The following is a 21,714-nucleotide window of genomic DNA, read 5'->3' on the forward strand; positions in this document are numbered from 1 at the left end:
CTTTTGGTATCTAGTAATGCCATAAGTTAAATATCAAATTAAACATAATAAAGTAAAAATTTTTGAACATACAATCTTCAAAATACACGCATCTTTGAGTGACTTCATCCAACACCATATGGAGAGGACACATGGGAACACATCCTTCCACTCTAAAAGAGAAACACAGTATTAACTATTCAAGCAGTCGGTTATAGACAAAGTATTTAATTTTAGGAAAGCAGTCTACATTTCTAAATAATTTAAGGCAGAGGACCCTGATAATGGACCTTTCTATTTCTCATCAGCTCAGGACATTTCTTCAGGATGCAGCTGACCTTGTTTCCATTCCTGCAGATCTGAGCTAACGTGAACTATGTAACTCTCTATCTTTGGAATGAATGTTGGTCCTTCCAATGATAGAGACTTTCATTTAGAAGTGCCAGAGAGCCATTGCCCTCTGGAACAAAATTTTGTTCAGTAGTTTTATTAGGGACAGACGTGGTTGCTGCAATGCCATCATGAGAGGAGCAGGGCCAGAACTATTTGATGTCAGCTGACTACCACATCTTTTCAATGATACTCTTAATTTAGGATTACCCACTATCTTGAAACATTACTGCCATTCAAGGACATCATTTTACTGTAGCTGCCACAATGGCTACAATTCCACTATTTCCTCCTCCACTGAATTTTGATTAATTAATATGGTGCCATGGCACTGAACTATATCTAGTGCCGTATATACTTACCAGGCTATATAAATATTACTAGAATCATATACTTTTATTCTAGAAAAATGCAGATACTTACTTTGGTACATCCTGACAGTTTTGTCCCAAAGGGTTTCTGCATGTTTTGAAACAAGGGCTTGTACAGGCATCATAACGCCACTCACATGTAGAATGGGCTGGAAACTTAAATTTGGAATCTGGAAGAATACATGATTTATTATACAGAGACATATATACACACCAATATGCATATGCACACATATATATTATTTACATATATACATTATGCACACTCACACACGCACGTACACACTCTATAGCGGGCACACTTAAAAAGTTCATTTTGGTTTTCAAAATATTACTATTTCTATTGCTTATATTTAAAATGGGGGATATCTTTGAAACTTTTACTATCTCTGAAACTGCAATGAACATTAAGTGTATCCACTGTGTATTAACATGCAGAGTAATGCATATGCAAACTGTTCTACACTATGCAGTAGAAAATGTGACGTATTCTAGTTGACATATCTATTTTCTAGTGCATACTAAAACAATCTGAAGACTGACAGTACAGCAAGAATTAACAGACAATTCAGAAATATTTTTAAAACAATCTCCATAAAAGAATAAACTATATAACTTTTCTGATAACTCTGGCTGAACTGTTGTGAATTTTCAGTGGGGAAACAACATGAAACCAGTGTGAGTAATGTTGATTCAGTAGGATCATTACTATGAAAGACTTACAAGAACATGCTACTTTATTTAATGTGCTACATTAATGATATTTTTAAAAGAGGTTGCATCAGAAAGAGTGGTTTATTTGTTGTGCAAAATTAGGCAATACAAGGAGACTTTCCAGAAAGTTTGTACAGTGTAACTGCTTTTACTTTAGAGGAAAAATGAAACACCATTTCAAACAAGCAAATAACCAGAAATCATTACATTTAAAAAATACATTCTTAATGGTTAATCTTTTCAGAAACAGCAAAAGGCCAACATTTTAAAAGAGGGCCATAACTGAATCAGAGAATAGTTTTCAGACTCAAATTATATGTGCCCCTTAATATCAGAAGCAACTGAGATATATGCAGGAGTGCAGTACAGATTTCTCTTATTTATCATGATGAAGCACCACTTCAAGTCTTGCAAAACTAGAATCATAGTTCACGTCACTGTAAAAAAGAGTGTCCTGTTAAATGACATTGATACTATAGTGAATTTAAAAACTACCTGCATCACCTACACAGCATCTTTGTGGAATAGTGTTTATTAAAAGGTATTAAAATCACAAAATTGAAATACAAATAGCAAAAGAAGTTAGGGAAAGTGTGAAATTCTTGTGCATGGGCCAGAGAAGAAAATTGTGAACTTGTCATTAATAAGTAGTGTCTTCACAGTTTTATTAAATAATGATGCCATTTCATAGAGGAAGTGTTAAGAAGAAAACAAATAAAGTGACCTACACCTCAGGGGGAGTATAAACCAGCAACCTCACATCAGCTGTGTGTGTGTGTGCACATGTGCACACAAGGATAATTGAAGGCCAGTGCTTAATTTGTGCCAGAGCTTGCCAGGGCTGAGCCCCAGCACCTCTAAGGTTGGCAGTTCATAGCCCGGCACCTCTGGATTTGCTGCATCAGTTATGAAAATAAAAAAATTGCTTGAGCCCCAGCATCTCTTTCATTACAAACTTAGCACTGCTGAAAGTTCTCCTTTGCGCTAGCCTGATCCTGTGATATCTGTTTGAGAGTCCCCCTGTGCCATGTTAGATGAGCCCCAGGGCTTCTCAAAGTTCTGCTAGACTTCAAAAATTATAAGGAAACACAAATGTATCCAGGGGTCAGCATATCATTCTGGTGTCCTAGCCCAAGCCCCTTTTCTCTGGTTGCACTGGCAGTGGGAGCAAGGAAAGAGTGCATTATATGAGCCCCTCTGTTGTCTCTATGCCATAAAAGGGTCACTCTTACACTGGTGCAATCCTTCCTTAGCAGGTTAAACTGGACACCAGGCCAATTATGCCACCTGGGCAACTTGATGCAGGCAGCTGCACCACACAGAACATTTGTGTTAGTGATTGGGGAGTAACATTTATTACTTGAAAATATGTTTTGCTACCATGTATGATTATATTTTTAGGGTGATATTCAGGACTTCTACCCTGAAAAACCTCCCACTGATCTTAGCTTCAGTGAGGAGTGAAGTATCAGGCTCTTTAATTCACTTCTATTTTACACTCGTTTAGAGACATGCGATTCTTTTCCAAAAGACTTCAGAATTTTTCTCTCTCTTCAGCCTAGGTACATCTGCACTTATGAGTAGTTGTTGTACTGTTACTAGTAATAGAAGTCCCCTCTTGCTTGATAAAAATAATAATTCTCATAGAGCAGAAGAGAATGTGTAAATCAAGTTCTAATATCTTCCCCATTTTCTTTACTAAAAGAGTGTACCTGTTACCATCTAGTGTTATCCTCTAACAATGCCAGTCTGTATGATATCCCTGAATTGTTATTTCTATGAGAAACACTGGTTTTATTGTAGTAGCAAGTGAATTCACTAAGTTACATTTGCTATAAACTATTAAGCATATGTATCCTGTTCCAGTGGGAGAATCTGCAGTTGCTTAAATCTGATAGAGATGGGAGGAGGGAATACTTTACTTACAATCTTCACTAATGTGTAGGTTTTTTATATTCTGTTTAACAGAGTTGATATGCAGGCTGGAGCCATGAGGTGGATGGAAATATGGCATAGGGACACAACAGATATGGATAATCTGAGGAGATCATAGAGGATTATTTGTGCATGTATAGAAGATCTCGCTGAAGTTTTATTTCTTGCTTTATTGGAAAAGTCATGCACTTGGAATAACCTGCCCTTCAATCCATTTCCCTCCAAATAAAGTAAATGAGAAGAGGAAACAATCAAAAGAATTGATATTTGAATTTTTCACCATCTCTTTCTTTACTGTTAACAGGCTTACATTTCCATTGTTAGAATGCGTACAATACAATAGATGGTCCTAATCCTGCTAAGAGGCTCCATGTAGACTCCATAATCTGTCAGTGTGATTCTTTATACAAGACCTGGGCCACTGTAACCGTCTTTGATCCAAGTACAAGAGTTATACGTGCTACATTCAAAATTAGATAAAAACCAAACAGATTGGGTCTGATGAGCACCTACATATCCCAGTAACTTCAAACAGAGTTGCAAGCATTCAACATTTCTGAAAAATCAAGCCCAAAGTTCTTTAGAAAGCATATATTTCTAACCAAGTAATGTCTGGGTTTCATAGCTGTGTAGTAAACTCAATGTCCCAGGTTCATAACCGTGATTGCTATATAACTAGGCTTGGCAGAATTAAATTTTTATTATTTTATAATTTTGACAGATAATATAGGTGTTTATTGTAAGCAATATTTTAAAATGATTATGTATTTAAATGTTCACAGTTGCAGGAAATTATGGAAGGGGTGTGTGTCAGACAATAATTATTTAATGACAGTAGATGTTGAGATCCAAACAGTTAAAACTTTATAACCATTAAAACACAAATTGTCAACATCAACATGTCAAAATATACAAAGTAAATATCCTTAAAACAAACTCTAATAAGTTCTCAAGCAGCATGTTTCTTACTTTGCCTATGTGTTAATTTCAATTATTATCAATGGAAATATTTTCTCATTGGTTTGTGTGTACAGTGAATTCCATATTTATGGACATTTACCAATAAAAATCTAATTCTGCCAAGCCCATATATAACCCAGACATGCTCACATAAAAAAAACGCATCCTAACTGAATTCCCTGATTGTTTTACATAATATAAAGCCCTGAATTATATCCCACCAATCTTACATATCAACATACTAAGCAACTCAACCAAAAAAAAGATGTTATTTCCTGTTTTAAGATGTTCATGAGCAAAGTAGAGCCTCAGCAGAAGTAACAATGAAGAGAGGTAGACAGACAAAGCGTGTGCTTGAAATATTCTATTAAAACAGTAACCATAACTGGAGAAAATACCTTAAATATTCCCTTATTTCCTATTTCCCAGAAAAAATATTTACTTATTTTTGCCTGTGTTTCTGCACTTTATAATTCCAGAAGGGGACAGAAATTAGAGCTCTTCTGAAATTATTAGATGCTCTAAATCAGTGTTCCCTGGAGGCCTGCGAGCAAGCTTCAGGGGGTCCGCCAAGCAGAGCCGGCATTAGACTTGCTGGGGCCCCGGGCAGAAAGCCAAAGCCCCACTGCATGGGGCTGAAGCCCAGGGCCCCGAGGCCTGCCACTTGGGGCTGAAGCTGAAGCCTGAGCAACTTAGCTTCAAGGGGCCCCTGTGACATGGAGCCCAGGGCAACAGCCCTGCTTGTTACCCCCTAACACTGGCCCAGGTTTTTATACACAGAAACACAGTTGTTGTGGCACAAGTGGGCCGTGGAGTTTTTATAGCATGTTGGGGGAGCCTCACAAAGAAAAAGGTTGAAAACCCCTGCTCTAGATGACTATGAGCATTTATTTACCCACATTTTGCTGTACTTTATTCTCAAATCACTCACTAGAACACTTTATAACACTAAAGAGACAAGTCGGGGGAAAGGTAACACACATGCTTTTCTCCCTACTAGCTTTAAGTTAAGCATTTAGTTGAGAAAACTGTGCAAACATACACTAATATCATACATGCACCCTTCAATTCAACCACTGTGGAATCTACCATCAAAATACTGGAATCCTTTTAAAATACAATGTAAGAGTACAATTGAATGTTGGGCTCTCATGAAAGACTCTAGAGGAGGCAAGTTTACAGATAATCAACAGAATCATGGGGTGGGGAAGATACAATAAGGCAGGTCCACACAGCCAAAGCAGGTGACCAGCACACAGCACCATATTCCAGTAGAATCCTTTCTAATCAGACTACCTGCCCCCTTTTAACAACATAAAGTTCCAAGCTTTGGATCTAGTATAATGAAACCATACAGTTTATTTCCCCAGCCCAAGTCTTCTGGGACTAACATCTCTACCTTCAAGCTGATTTTAGACTCTTAGGCCTGGTCTACAGTGGGGGTGGGGAATCGAGCTAAGATACGCAACTTCAGCTACTAGAATAGCGTAGCTGAAGTTGACGTATTTTAGATCGACTTAGAATAACTTACTTCGCATCCTCGCGGCGCAGGATCGACAGCGGCTGCTCCCCCGTCAACTCCGCTTTTGTCTCTTGCCCAGATGGAGTTCCGGAGTCGATGGCAGAGCGATCGGGGATCGATTTATTGCGTCTACACTAGATGCAATAAATCAATCCCTGATAGATCGATCACTACCCACCGATCAATTAATGAAAATGATCATGTGTCGGTCTGCATTCCTTTGGATTGTTATCGAGCAGAACCCATCATCAGCATGGATGCATATCCTCTGGAATGGTGATTGAAGCATGAAGGTACATATGAATCTTTAGCACATCTGGTACAAATATCTTGCAATGCCGGCTAAAACAGCGCCATGCAAATGGCTGTTCTCATTTTTAGGTGACATTGTAAACAAGAAGTGGGCTGCATTATCTCCAGCAAATGTAAATAAACTTGTTCGTCTGAGCAATTGGCTGAACAAGAAGTAGGACTGAGTGGACTTGTAGGCTCTAAAGTTTTACATTGTTTTATTTTTGAATGCAGTTATTTTTTGTACATAACTCTACCTTTGTAAATCCAGCTTTCATGATAAAGAGATTGCACTACAGTACTTGTATTAAGGGAATTGAAAAATACTATTTCTTTTATTTTTACAGTGCAAATATTTATAATAAAAATAAATATAAAGTGAGCACTGCACACTTTGTATTCTGTGTTGCAATTGAAATCAATATATTTTAAAATATGGAAAACATCCAAAAATATTTATATAAATAGTATTCTATTATTGTTTAGCAGCATGATTAATCGTGATTAATTTTTTTAATCGCTTGACGGCCTTAATTAGCACCATTTCCAAATGAGCACAATAAATTCTCTACCAGGTTTTATCCCTGAGCAGCTCATGTTGCAACTTGAGAAGCTTCATGTTTTCTTGCCAGGCACATCATGCTCATTTTCTCTGGGTTTTTGATCACTGCATTGCATTATACAGTTTTTGACATTTAGGCAATATCTTACATCTGTGTCTACAAACTGATGGCCAGAACCTGGAGCAGACTTAAGCAACTGGTGGAGTCCTTCCATCCAGTGTGGCACAGAGCACCTTAAGTTACCACCAACTGCAACAGGAGATCAGCGCATTCTATGAGATGCTCAGCAGCACCTCATAAGATTAAAGCACACAGACAATGAGCCCACCTACTATATCCACACCCTGAATGTTACCACAGCAGTAATCCATGGTGTGCTTGAGCCACCATGGAACTGTGTTAAGTGTTTCTCAGTTGTAAGTCACATAAGGCCAATTACATTTCTACTTTTATTAATTATTAATTATTATTTATTATTATTATTATTTTGAATGTCTAGAGGCCCCAAATCAGATTAAGTATCCCTTATTCTAGGCACCCTACAAACACAGTAAAAGACAGTCCCTGCCCCAAAGAGTTTCTAGTCTAAATAGACCAAACTTGGGATGGGAAACAGAGGCACAGAGAGGTGAAGTGACTTGCCTGAGGTCACACAGCAGAACTCAGGTCTCCTGACTCCTAATCCAGTACCGTCTTCACTCAACCACTCTGCCTCTCTTCACTTTGCCACTGCTCTCTACATCTTATGAACAGTAATATGGATAAGGATTAAAGAACACCAGGAAAAAAATCAATAAAGTCACTTATACACCCATTTCTGCAGCCTGGTACTGATACTTTTCTCACTCTCCTATATCAATTATAGAAATTAAATTCCACAGTGGACCTAGACTTTTATTGTCACTTATAGTTACTGTTCCCCCATAACAGAAAATGTAACTTCTTTATATGTGCCACTGAAACTGTGTATTTCATCTGTGTCACGGTACGAGCACTTTATGTTGCCATATGACACTAACCAGCCATTTCCATGTCATGCTTCCCATGTTTACAGTGCTTACAGTGTTTCTCTAATATTGAGCAGTTTATTGTATTTGGGGTGATATTGCAGTTCATTCACAACAAAGTACTGATGTTCAGTTTACTGACAATGAGTTAAGCTTTTTACATCAGAGTTTTTATATGTTTCTCTATCAAGGATTTGTCATGGCATTTGAAGGAAACCACATATCTTCTGATGAAGTCTGTCATAATTTGCTTTCTATCCAGTGAAATGATATATCCTTAACAGAATAAGGAGTTATTCTCTGGATGACAATCATTCCAGCTTACATGCCAACCAAGCCCATGTTTCTACTACCTGAGGAAGAGCTGAGCACCTTAGTACATCAGTCACAGCTGATGAACGTGTTAGTACAGAAATTTCTAATGTGAATCAGGGCATATACTTTGCAATATATATAAAGATATTTTATTAAACATCATATTTAGCTCTGTCACAGCAGTTTGGATAGTGGAGAAATACTGTGCTCTCTATATACTAGGCCCTAAGTTTTAACATATTAATTCCTTTCTTCCTGACTTCTGAAATTAATTCTTTGATAATAAGTATCCTACCATTTTCTGATATTCTGACCTAGTGAATAAATAATGATGCTGGGATCCCGGTTCTCCTGTGTCCTAATCCTATCACTGATGCTCTCTGATGTTCTCTTGAGTCACTTAGACCCACATTTTTCAGTGTTCACTAATCTTGAGTATCCAGTTTAAGTCAAGTAGAGACTAATGTTCAGAGGTGCTGTGGAACCAACATTCTCATTGGCTTCAACCAGAATTTGGGCTGCGCCGCACTTCTTAAAATCAGGTCCTAGGTGTACAGTACTGGGCACCCAAAAACTGAAACACTCAAAATAGGTGTCCTCTCTTGAAAATTTGACCCCAGTCTCTGGGCCTCTATTTCCCATTCGAAACAGGGATGATAATAATATTCATTTACCTACCTCATAGGGGGCATTGCAATAATTAGGGAGGGGAGGCAGCACACAGGACTGATTGAAAGTCAGATCAAACCCGGATCTAAATGTGCGATTTCACATCCAAATGTATTACACAAATCACAGATACAAAAGTAAGCTGGGCTCTAGGACTTAAGTGCTGCAGTGGGAGTTGAGAGTGCTCAATACATGGAAGGATCAGCTTGCCTACAGCAATCCAGTTATATGCCTGCTCTCCTGGTCTGCTTCTATTACAATTTTTCTGTTGCACACATAAGAAGGTAAAATATAGTCAGAATTGGTCAGCAAGTGACTACGTTGTACAACTTTATAAATATTCATCTAATGCACAGTTTCTATTTTCAGGGAAGCCCATATCTGATGCAAAAGCACTCACATGCAAATACAGCATTTCCTTGCTTTGCTAAACACTGGCTTGGCCTAAGCAAAATTCAAATCCAAAAAGCCCACAAAGTGCAAAAGTACATAGGAAAGGGTACTGAGGATCAGGCAGCATCTGAGAAAACTGAACAGGCAGGCAGGAAGACTGGAGGAATATTGGAAGTAATGGGAAACAGCCAGAAAACCTCACAGGAGGCACATGCCTAATTGTTTTAATGATTATTTTCTCATTAGTCTAGGACTCACTGCTTCACATCCCTGCCCCTCTTTTCATATGTGTAGATAATGCCTTCACTTTGTTTTCAGGTTTTCAAACTCTTTCCTTATTTCTTTTGCTTTAGATTTTCCACTGTGAAAGGTTACAATTTGCTACTACTGGTTTTCATTTTCTTCTCAGAATCCAGGCAGTGCTAGTCACGACTATCAATTTAACAGCAGCTCAACACTACTCCACCACTTAGATTGGCTAGCTCCTCAGATACATGCTTAGGAGCATGAATCTACCCACTCACATGCAAGCACTAACAACCTCTGCTCATGTGCTTTAAATTCCTGCACTGAAGCATGTAATCAAATAATACTGGCAGAAAGAACTGCTTGCCCAGTCAAAATATAATCAAAACCGAAACATAGTTATCTAGCTCTCAGGTATAATTGCCTTAGCTACCTCACAGCTGGTGATGTGATTTTTGAGGCATATACCGTTGCTATCACAACAGATTAATCTCTTCTTGCTTATTGATACAAATTCAGGAGGTCAAATGCCCATTTGTGATATAAAGTGCAGATGGTTCTGATGTCACTGTTAAGACAGCTTAATGCTGATAGATGCTGAGAACCTGTAGTTCTCACTGGCTTACTTGGGATTTGCAGGTACACTGTAGTTCCTCAGCATCAGGCCCAGAATAATGATCACTTGGACTTAAACAAAACAGAAGAGCTCAGTGTAAACTCAAGAGCACCTCATTATAACTAAAAAAAGGATATTTAAAAGTATGCCCTATACAGAGGGATATCTTCCATTGTTGTGTGACACGGAGTATGTTTCCCAGACATGAAGAAGAGCTCTGTGTAAGCACAAAAGCTTGCCTCTTTCACCAACAGAAGTTGGTCCAATAAAAGATAATACTTCACCCATCTTGTCTCTCAGAGGGAAACAGACAAAGAAAAATGAAGTGAAAACTGATCATCAAAATGTACATACAGTCTGACTAAATATAAAAGATGCTTTTATCAAAAAAAGTAATTCTATATCTTAAAAATCAATTTAATTTTAATTGTACCATCCTTTCTTGGTGTATAATATACAATCATTAACATTAACTAAGAAAGATCCAGTTCTTGTCTCAAACAGGAATACATACAACCCTCATTGACTACATTCCATGCATATGTCTGAGTAGTTATTCAAATTATTATTTGCAAAAATAGCAACTTACCAAAGTGAAGACTTATGCACTCGGCAAAAGTCTAGCACTCAGTTCTTCTGAATTCTATTCTGGAATTTCCTTGTGAGCTTAGACAAGTCACTTAAATTCTCTGTGCCTCAGTTCCCTCATCAGTAAAATGAGAATATTCCCGCTTTCCTCACAGGAGTGTTAGATAGTTAAACACATAAATTAGTAAAATGCGTTAAGATACTCAGATGAAAAGCTATTTGTAAGAAATTGCAGTGTCTTATTAAGAACAAAAGATATATCTATGAAAAGATTGTGAGTTCCTCACGTTTTATTTGTTATTCAAAAGATTCAAATTATTCTATGGATTGATTGCTATTATTTGACATTTGATCTGTGCACTTAGATGTGATTTGTGAGGTAAATCTCAAAGATTTCTTTCTTTTACTCAATTGGATGAGCATGCATCCACTGCTAGGGCAAATTCTGGCACATGCAAATTTAAAATTTGTTTTCCTGTGAACACATGTGCACAGAATATTAAAATTCAATGAACAACATGATCACTCAAACATTTGTAGGAACAGGAGCAGCAGACAAACACGAGCATGGTTGAAGCAACTTCATTTAAAAATTCATGTGGTCATTTGTGAAAAATTTATTGCAGTATTCCGTCACATCTGTTTAATTTATATCTAATGCATTTCAATACTACAGTATTTATTACTATGAAACTAGAAAGAGTGACACTTCAGCAGACTTCAGACAAATATGTATGTGTCTACTGCTGTGGCAATTGGGTTATTACAAATTCTTCCTTCTGAATGCGCGTCATAGAACACGAAGAGGACTCATGAAGAGTTTTCTGGCCAAGGGATTTAGAGGACCTATTATTCTCCTCCCAATATTTACCCTCTGGTTCCTCAGGAATAGCAGTTCCCAGTTGGAAAGTTTCTGATCTAATATGCAAAGCATTTAGAATAGTCAGCAGGAAACTCAATCTGCCTTTGCCTCTGCACTCTGGAACTGGTATAACTTTTCCATTAACTTAAACAAATGCGCCTGTATTTTTAGACCATGTAATTACCCTACATCAGCAGACTGAGCCCTGTGAAAGTACGCTGGAGAAAGATTCGAGCCCTGTGTTTCTCTGCTTATAAAACTGTGAAACCCAAACCTTCGGATGTGGTGATTAATGAAATGCCTCTTGATCATTTGATCCGATCCCACTTGCTGAGGTAAATTGTTTCAGTTTTCCATGAGCATAGATAGGATTTTTTGGCATAATGACGGGAGGGCAAAGACTTCACACTTGAAAAGACATACCACTCTGCGTTAATGCATGACCACTGAGAATTGTAGCACTTTTTAACTTTCTCCATTCCCCCCTCAAAGATAAAAGACCAAGGAAATATTTTTGTTATGTCCAAAAAAGGGGTCTTTGCTTGAGATGTTTTACGAACGTTCTGGTAATAGCATTAGCTCCATATACTCTGCCATTCAAAACTTCAGCAGCTCAGTGATTAAAGGCATTTGTCAGGAGGCAACAGGCATTTGGCAATGACAAAATCTGTCATTTTTCATGAAGTTGGAGTGTGCCAGTCAACAGCTGCATTAGGCTGTCATCATAATGCACTGCAAAACATGGGCAGATTCACAATGCCACCATTAACACTTTAATTCAATGTTTTGATAACAGGGTGCTCCATAAGGCATACAGTTGGTCTCTTCTGTCATATAAGTGAGTGCCTGTTTCAGATTTGACTGTGCCTAACACTAGACATTTATAATGGTAACTGTACTACCTTGCCAAATGATGCCTCATTTGTTGCAATATTTCATTTTCCTCCTTTACTTGCAAAACCTATTTCAGAAACAGAATATGAAGGACTGATATATCACATATTTGCACTGCAGGGATATCTGTGAACGTATGTTCACAGCAGCAGTGAACAAGTTACTGAGCCATTTAAAATTATAGCATAAAAATCCTTACCATATAAAAATAATACATTTTGTAATGACTTTAGAGTACCATGCAAGCCATCACGTTGAGGAAGCAGTTATTGCCACTGAGGTCCATAAAGAATTTTTGGATTAAACATATTCAAAGTAACTGATTTGGATCAATGCAAGTTGATGCTGAACTAAATGTTACTTCATGAACACACTGCTTTATTTTATTTTGCAGGCCAATATAGCTTCTTATATCTCAGTAAGTTGTTAGAAAGTCCCCTGTATGTAATAGCAACTTCCAAGTATTTAAAAACAGTTAACAACAATAATGATCTTCCTTCCCTTCCAAGTCTATGGGAGAAATAGGTAGATTAGTTTTTGGGTTTTTTGTCAGTTCTAGTGGGAGTAATTTCCATAGTCTAGATCCAGCACCTAAGGTCTCATGTCTCCTGTATTCATGGTTGCTACTATTCAAGACTTCCATTCTTCCATTACAATATAGATGTAATGGGAGGTCATGATCACAGAGGAGGAGGTGATCTCTCAGGTAGCTAAGGCCAGTTCCATGGAAAGCTTTGAATACCAGAGCAGAGACCTGAAACTGAATTCTGTTCAGTGGGGAGCTGGTGCAGAGAGCACAGCACCAGGTGGATGTGCTCACAGAAACCTGTATTGCTGAGAAGACAGGCAACTATATTTCGTACCTGCTGAAGCTTTTTTCAGGGTGTGTGGCTGAAAAGACTTTGTGACTTTGACTAATCAGTTTGTAAATTAAGTCTGACTAAAGAAGTTACTAGTGTAAAGTGAACCATATTTTCAAAATAAAAACCAGGACACTGATAGCTCCAACCACAGGGAGAAGAAGTGGGGGTTGGTCGGTGGGGAGGAGTGTAGCAACTACAGGAAGCAGAATTATATTTCACTTAAAAAAGGCAGAATCAAGAGACAAGCATCATAACCAGCCACGGCTGAATCTAACTGAATTCTGTTCCACTCATTAAAAAAAATTACAATTCTCATTATTTATTAGGTCATGTTGCACCTATTTTTATATTAAGTACCATTGTTTAAAAAAATACTTTGCTTACCTTGCATTGTTCTTTTGTCTTTCCCTTTACTCTGTTTTTTCTTTTCTTCTCCTATGTATTTTACCATCTTTTCCTGTGTCTTTTACTCTATTTTCCACTCATTATAATTTTCTACAGTATGTGATCTTTGTTCTCTCATTCTCTTCTTTTTCCTATATTGTGTTCTCTTCTTCCTCCTGAGTTTCCAGGCTCTCTTCCTCCAACACTCCTTCCCTCTCAGTTCTCCTCCCAATCTCTCTGTACTATCCCCATCATGATCTTCTCTCATCCATCTTTTTCCTGTCTCACTCTTTAAAAACTCTCTCATATACATTTTGCACCCTCAAAATCTCAAAAATCTGTTCCTGATATTTCAGTACCAGGCATTCAGCATCAAATCCCGGCCCTACACATGTATGCAGCATAGAGATGGAAACAGTTTATAGTCTCACCAGGATCTGTAACTGCCTAAGAATCACCTACAGAAACAGACGCATGGGCCCCAAATAAGAAATCTGTGTCTCTATCCCTCCCCTCCCCTGCCCCAATTGCCACGTATGGCAGCTGAAGAACTGAGGGATGACATCACAAAAGGCAGAGCCGCTCTGAGATCCCAGTGGGTGGGGAAGGGACTAGAGGGACAGGTTCTCCTTCAGGGCAGTCATAGCTGGTGATAATGAATGGGCTGTGTGATCCATAGCCAGTGTCCATAGCACTGCTTGGCTGACCCTTCTGAAATGGAATGGTCATCAGGGACTGAAGGATGGGAACAACTGGGCAGAAGATTCACCTTCCCCTATGGCAATCACAGGACAGCAGAAAGGGAGAGACCTCCAAACACTGTTCTTTCAGTGACACATTCTCTCTCTCTCTCTCTCACTCTCCTGAAGCAGTTCCATGGGGTTTACAGGATTTATGTATTGTTATTTGGGGCAACCATTGTGTCCATCTGCATGAGCTCCCTATACCCCTGAGCAGCTGCATGCAATCCAAGGAGCAGATACCCTGCACAATTCCTTGTGCACTAGGCTGAGCAGCCTCAGAACCAGTTGGCCTGGCATACAACTAGGTTGTGCAAGGGATTACAACCACATAACAGAGCCAGGATTTACCCTTCAATGCACAGCTCTGTGAAAAAGCAATTTGGCCTGATTTTTAGGGAGCCTAAGTATCTGTAGCTCCCTATGACTTCAGTGGGAGTTAAGTGTACTCAGCATCTATCAGAAAATCAGGCCCATTAAGCTGTAAATATTTGCCTATAGCATGACTTTTTTCTCTGGTTTTATCTACATTTACAGCTCAGAGTTTAAGTGATAATAAATAACGCCTGCAGAGAAAATCTTGGCAGAGGGGGAAATAAAACTTTTACTCTATCACTCATTTCTTTGTAAGGATCCTCTCGCTTTTTCAGAGGAATCCCCTCTGTATTACAAGTGCTGCTTCATTCTTTACTCCTACCTTTCCACAGGAATAAAATCATTATAGGTACATTTGATATGGGCCTGAACGAAAGCTCTGCATCCAAACACCCTTGAATCTTTTGGGTAATGGGGAATGAGGAGGTTGAATTCAGGATCTGAATTTTACATTTGAGGCCCATCTATAATTTACAAAATGGCAGTACAAATCAACGGAGACAAATGCAGAGTGATTATCTTCTTCCTCTTCTGAAGTATCTAGCACACAAGCTGATGAAATACTGTCTGTTCTTTAAAGTGGCATTGTTGTGTACTTGAGCCTTGGCCAGCAGCAGTTCCTTCACAAGTTACTCCTACAAGTGTGAATACTCCACGCATGAGTGCTATTGCTGAGACAGGTGCCCATATAGAAACCTGTTGACCAGCCCAACAGGTCCCTCTGGAGCTCCTTTTCTGCATGGCCAGTGGAAATGCCTCACTGTAAGTTCTGCAGGGAGCCAAAACCAGTGTGGAATAAATTATTTGGTGTCCATGGGATTTTTGTGCCTAGGCACAAGACCCTACCAGAATTGGGCTAATAATGTCATTTTCTCTACCATTTCTTAGTCTTACTGCCAGTTGTGGTTTGCTCCCATGGGGAATGTGCACTTGAGTTCAGAGAGTCACCAAACTCATAGAAGGACGTTAAACTAGGCTCCCTCATCTAAAGCTAAAATCCATTGGTCAGATCACCTCCATTCTAGAGAAATCTCCTGTGGGAGGGGAGGAACAGAGTTTCACCTCACGGAATTTACTAGGAAGGACTCCCCCACCCCCCACAGTGAGAGATTTGGGAAGCATTAAAGTGTACAGGAGGAATAACACCTCCCAGACTCACATCTGTAAAGACAGGAGCTTACCAGCCAAACATCCAATCCTCCACATGGCTCCACTGACCTTCCGCTACCTTGGCAACATAGCTTCTATTGACTGGGTCCTCTTGTGCCTGCTTAATGGCAGCCACTGCGGGGACCCAGAGACAGTTAATCCAGTTCCAAGTTACATGAACTCCTGACTGAATTTCTGCATAGGCAGGGTCTGTAGGAAATAATTCAGCCAAGTGTAGCCAGTCCTCTGCTCCTCCCCACTTATTCGTTGCCCACTTTGAACAAAAGCCTTTTTTTTGTCCCAGGAATAGGAGCAATGCTGTGGAGATCTATCTTCACAGAGTCCCCTCACTGACATACATGAAAAAGGTACTAACCACTACCATGTTAAAGCCCAGACTTTCTTTTAGACCCGATCAAAAATTTTCCAGTGAAACTTTTTTCCAATTGAAAATTGGGGTTTCAACAAATAAAACATTTTCCTCCATTTTTTATTTTTCATGGAAAAATCAATGACCTCCCCCCACAAAAAAAAGTTTGTCTTTGTTTTTTGACAAAATTCACAGTTTTCTGTTCAGAAAAATATTCTGAACAACTCTACTCTTCTTTATCAATTCAGGTTGTATTGATTTACATTTCACGAACCAGGCTGTACTTCAACCTCTACTATGACATTAGAGTCATGTCAGCCCAAACAACTTTCCGCAAAAATCTATTCAGGAATCTTTATGCAAAAAATTAAATAAGAAGATTCCTGAACCTAAAAGGAAATGGAAAAGAAAAAAATGTTTTCTCCAGGGAAACCCAACATGGTGTCTCTTTAATTCATCCTTCTAGATTCATCTTCACTATAATCATTACCACAACTTGGTTCACATTCCTTCAGCTGCTTTATTTTCACATTTTTAGTCTATATGTGTTTTATTATACCCCACTCTGCAAATGGTTCTCTTTATTCCACTTCTCTCCATAGCAAGTGTGATGCTATAAAATAATCTGTATTTTACAAGCTGTTGGACATAAATGAAATAATCTTCCCCACTGCTACATTACTATTCCACATCCTCCCTTAAATTTCAGTTTACGTTTCCCAATTGTTTATAATGTCATACAACCCCTGATTTCCCTCTTACTTACACTGGTTTTATATAAGTGTAACTCCATTAATTTCAACTGAGTTATTCCCAATTTGCAATGGCGTGTAAGAAGAATCAGACCACAAATTCTCAGTTATACCAATGTAAATCTAGAGTAATTCCAGTCAAAAGAGTAATGCTGGATCATGCAAATGAGGGCAGAATGCAGCCCACAAAGCTCTCACACTTTCAAAATGTGGTTAAAGTAGTAAATTATAGTTTATAAAATATTAATTTTAGTACCTACCTACAAGTTTAAAAAGAGTAGACAGCCTGAATTTCTCTGAATGCTTGTATTTCAAAAGATCAACTGAAGAAGCTGAAAGATGGATGAAGAATCCTGGCTTTGCAAATGACTCAAAGGAACTGTATCCTGGGAGCCATGTGTTCTTGTGGACGGCAAAGGTTGATCTGTTACGGAACTCTTCACTGTCTTCCCATTTGGAAAGAAGCAGGGTATCATTGGAAGCCAAATGAAGAAAATAATTTGGTCTGTCAGCTGTTTCAAATGAAACCAAGTTGGGATCTGAAAAAAACACAACAACGTATTCACTGGACTAAGCAGAGTGGGCCAGATTTATCTTTGGTGTAACATCACTAAAGTCAATACCACTTGAGTCCACAGTAAGGATGAACTTGGCCCAGTTTTTTGAAGAAAAAATATTAAATATGCATACATGTTCCTGGCTTTCCTCATACTGAGTACTTGGTAGCCCCAATGATTTCACTGGGACTATACTGCATGGTATGGTACTTGTCAACACGAGGGTGCAGTAATCTAGCCCACCGTGAGCATATAACTTCAGTTCACTACTTTTGTTAGCCTTATTCTTATCCAAAATTAAAATACAGTCTCACCAGTTTTACAAAGTTATGCTTACCCATTTGGAAGTTATAGCTCAAAAGCTCGACTATTCATTTAAAATGGAGTAACTAAAATGCATTTTACATTCAGCTTGTAGGGTCGTGTTTTCAGTTTCCAAGCAATAGGCTCTCCAGCCATCCTCAGGACAAATCATGTTAAAAGCAGATTTGCAATGTGCCTGCCTTTGTACTAGTAACGGCTCTATTGTCACGACCTTCTACATGCTGACCAGTACTTTACCACTAAAACAGTCCCACTGATTTCAAGCAGACTTCTGTGGGACCACGTGCAGAGTAAGGTACAGCTCAATGAAAGAACGGAGTCCATTATGAGCACCTGTTGCTCACAGTATTACTTCATTTTATTTTTCTGTAAACTGTGGTATTCAGTTTAAAATAACCATAGAACAACTGTAAAATCAACTATCCCCTGAGGACTGGATAGTATTTCTTTTAAAAGAGGGCACAGAGGACAAATAATCTCCATTAAACAGATGTTTTATTATGTTCTGTACCATATTTCTGGAGCACCACTTATCTTCCAAGTATGACAACATTTATTTATTTGAAACATTGAATAGCATGGAAGAGAGTTTTTTTTCTATTACTGGCTATAGCAGGTACATTTGCAATGCAATTTGAATCACCTGCTCTGTATACAACAGTTACTTTATTACCAAAACCTCCCAGTCTTCTTTTATCACTGGTCTGAAGCTAACAAAATTTACCCATTTTTCTGGGATACAATTTACTATCTAATTTATAAAACTACATATTACATATCTATATGGCTGCTGTGGATAATCATGAAGGAAATTCCAATATAATTGGGCTGATGATGCAAAGAAATTGTCATACAGATTTTGTAGATTCCTCCAAGGACAGATGACTAAATGACATCCTCTTAATGTTATAATGGAGTCTGCAAATCCTGGTAGGCAGGGTAAAGCCTGAGTAGATGAGGTCTGTCCATGGCTGGAAAAGGAGACAGAACCTTTCTCCCCAAATCAAAGACAGGATACAGGGCACTAGTACAGAAAAACTGAGATTCCTGCTGCAGACGAAGAGCAGAAATAAGAGCCCTGTCCCTCTGTACTCTCCTACATATAATTTTGGGCCAGTTCTACACTGAGAGCAGACTCACTAGTTAGAGCCCTGCAATTCCCTCAGCCAGCCCATAATACCCCATTCTATGGTCCCACACAAAAAGCTAGAGAAGCACATTGCTCTATGGCAAGCAGGAGGTGCAGAGTCTACGCCTTACAGGCTCTCTGGGGACCTGATCAGCAGGATCAGACATTTCTGGTGCATCTGGCGTTAAGGATCATTAAAACATTTATTATAACAAACTTTCCCGTGGCAGTGAAATTGGATGCGCAAATACCTGCAGTATTTCATCAGCATCATAAAGTACTGAAAACATAAGAGCAAACCCTGCATATTCCTCTGAAGAAGTGGAGGGCCTCCCTGGCAGCTGAACTGGTGAAATTCTGGTGTGCAAAGGTGGACAAGATTTGAAGAGGCCACCCAGGGGATGTGAATCCCTGTAAAAGGCATGGCTCTGCTTCAAAATGGCTCTATGCCAGGACACAGGAAATGAGAGGTGACAGAACAAGGAATAGGCTGGAGCATCTGTTATTGCAACACTCCTTCCAATCTTCCCCATCCCTCTCTCCTGCCATAGGGCACATTAGGAATGTGGGGGTTACAATGTTGTTTTGAAAACTAAAAGTATCTATTTATAAAGCTGGAATCATCCAATTAAAACCCACTGAGTGCAGAGCTTGGTGGACATTGTTAAAATTAGAATCAGCTGATAGCTGCAGAGGAAAGGTCTGTGGGCAATTCTGTCCTCAGCCACAGGACTGTATTCAAGGGGAGAATTTGCTATGTGTGTTCACTACCCACTCTGTCTTTGTCTTTATCTATGTTTATTTTCAGGTTACAGTGATGAAGTGAGCTGTAGCTCATGAAAGCTTATGCTCAAATAAATTTGTTAGTCTCTAAGTCCACAAGCCCTCCTTTTCTCTTTGCGGATACAGACTAACACGGCTGCTACTCTGAAACCAGTGACTTTACCATGTGCCTTGGGCTTATACCATCCTGAAGTCAGCATAAAGCTCATGGCATCTCCCGGAACAAAATCTTCTGCTCTCACTGGGAAAACATAGCCACCCAACAGTTTGGCTGCCATTGCAACTTCTCCATCCAAGTAGCTGACCAGTTTGTAGGGACCCTTTCCCAGAACTGTTGAGAGAGAAGCCAAAATTAACTTTCATGTTGAGTGTCACAAATGCTTGAGCTCTCATATATTATCTTAGGCAATCATGTAGTAGCAAATTAAACAAGAACAACTCCAACCTGAAAACTATTCCAGGCATCATGTGCTAAAATGAAATGGCAGTGCCTTACGAAGCAACCCCCACCCCACAAAAAAACAAAAACAAAAAACAAACACTTCCACCTATTAGCTGAAATTAGACTGCACAAAAATTTCCAACTTCATTTCAGAAAGGTTTGTGAGAACTTTCCCTTTTCCTCCCTACCTCCATATATCCCTCTAGGTTTCATTTTTAATTGGGTTCAACTAATATAAAATGTAGCTGACACCTCAGTTGTGCTCCTGGTTATGTGCCCAACTGCAAAATTTGCATGTGGACAATAATCTTGCAGGAGGCCAGACTAGATAATTAAGTGATCCCTTCAGGCATTAGAATCTATGGATAGATATGGATAATAAGAATAAACATATTATATTTAGGCTTGGAAGGATTAGATTTCTATCAGTAAATGTCGGTAAACATCAATTTCACTGTACACACACAAACCTCAGAAAAAATATTTCTACTAATAATCAAAATTTACAAATAGGCAAATTAAGAAAAAAGCTGCTTAAGAACTTATTACAGCCAAAATCTAATGATTTAGACTAGATTTGTTACAAATGGACTAACAAATGAATAATAAACATAGGTATGATTTGTTGATTTAAGGATATTTATTTTGCATGTTTTGACAGTTTGTGTTTTAACCATTTATAAAGCTTTACCTTTTGAATCTCAATGTCTGCTGTTACTGAATAATTGCCTGACTCCCCCCACACCATGATTTCCCTCAGCTATGAAAATTTAAAGGTTTATAAAAATCTAAACAGGCTTAAAAATAAATATTATTATCCATCAAAATTACAAAAAATATAAAAATGGAATTCTGCCAACCCTAATTATATTACCTATATCTTCATACACACAATGCTGGAGTGGTGTGGTATAAAAGGGTCCTATCAGCCTGAATTTGAAATGGGTGTATTATCCATACACATATGTTCTGAGGTTTTGTAAAGATTCACACCACTTCCTCTACATTTGAAAATTAACTATTTGACAGATGCAAAATAATACAAACATTTTTTGCAACTGATGTGATTTATTTAGTATATGTTTGGTAGTATCTTATAGCAAATGTATATTTAAATGCTAAATACCTATGCTGAAATATAGTGAACATTTATTAGACGATTTTCAGCTATAGGATTAATGTATTTGTATTATAAAGACGCTACCACTCACTAGCTCACAGCATGATTGAAATCACATGATAAATACCTCGTTTAACAATACTCACTCCAAGTACCTTTCTCAGAGCTCAAGAAGAGCTCTTGGTAATGTCAAAAATTTGTCTCTTTCACGAACAGCAATGGGTCCAATAAAAGATATTACCTCACCGATCTCGTCTCTATTTAACAGTGGTCATCATGTATAAATGAACTTCTTGGACAGTAAGAGTGCATGTATAATGTTATCTTTTTGTATACATGCACACATAGTGGTGTAGTAGTGTGGCATAAAAGTATTATCAGCATGAATTTGAAATTGGGTGTCTTGTTCAC

At 38.5% G+C, this 21,714-nt stretch overlaps 1 protein-coding gene across 4 annotated transcripts in view; it reads right to left on the minus strand.

Moving 5' to 3' along the window:
* OTOG (otogelin) overlaps positions 1-21,714 on the minus strand; it is a 170,355-nt gene that overhangs the window by 49,012 nt on the left and 99,629 nt on the right. For all 4 annotated transcript variants that reach the window (XR_012159331.2, XM_073347364.2, XM_073347366.2 and 1 more), the window contains 4 exons: positions 19,905-20,072; positions 17,209-17,487; positions 793-910; positions 73-152 (listed from right to left, as the gene is read on the minus strand). Coding sequence is in view for 3 of the 4 variants with exons in the window: in XM_073347364.2 (XP_073203465.1) it covers positions 73-152; positions 793-910; positions 17,209-17,487; positions 19,905-20,072 (645 nt within the window). In the remaining variant the exon portion in view is untranslated. The remainder of the gene's footprint in view (positions 1-72; positions 153-792; positions 911-17,208; positions 17,488-19,904; positions 20,073-21,714) is intronic.

Source organism: Lepidochelys kempii, chromosome 6 (genome assembly GCF_965140285.1).
Source record: "Lepidochelys kempii isolate rLepKem1 chromosome 6, rLepKem1.hap1, whole genome shotgun sequence".
Lineage (NCBI taxonomy): Eukaryota > Metazoa > Chordata > Testudines > Cheloniidae > Lepidochelys > Lepidochelys kempii.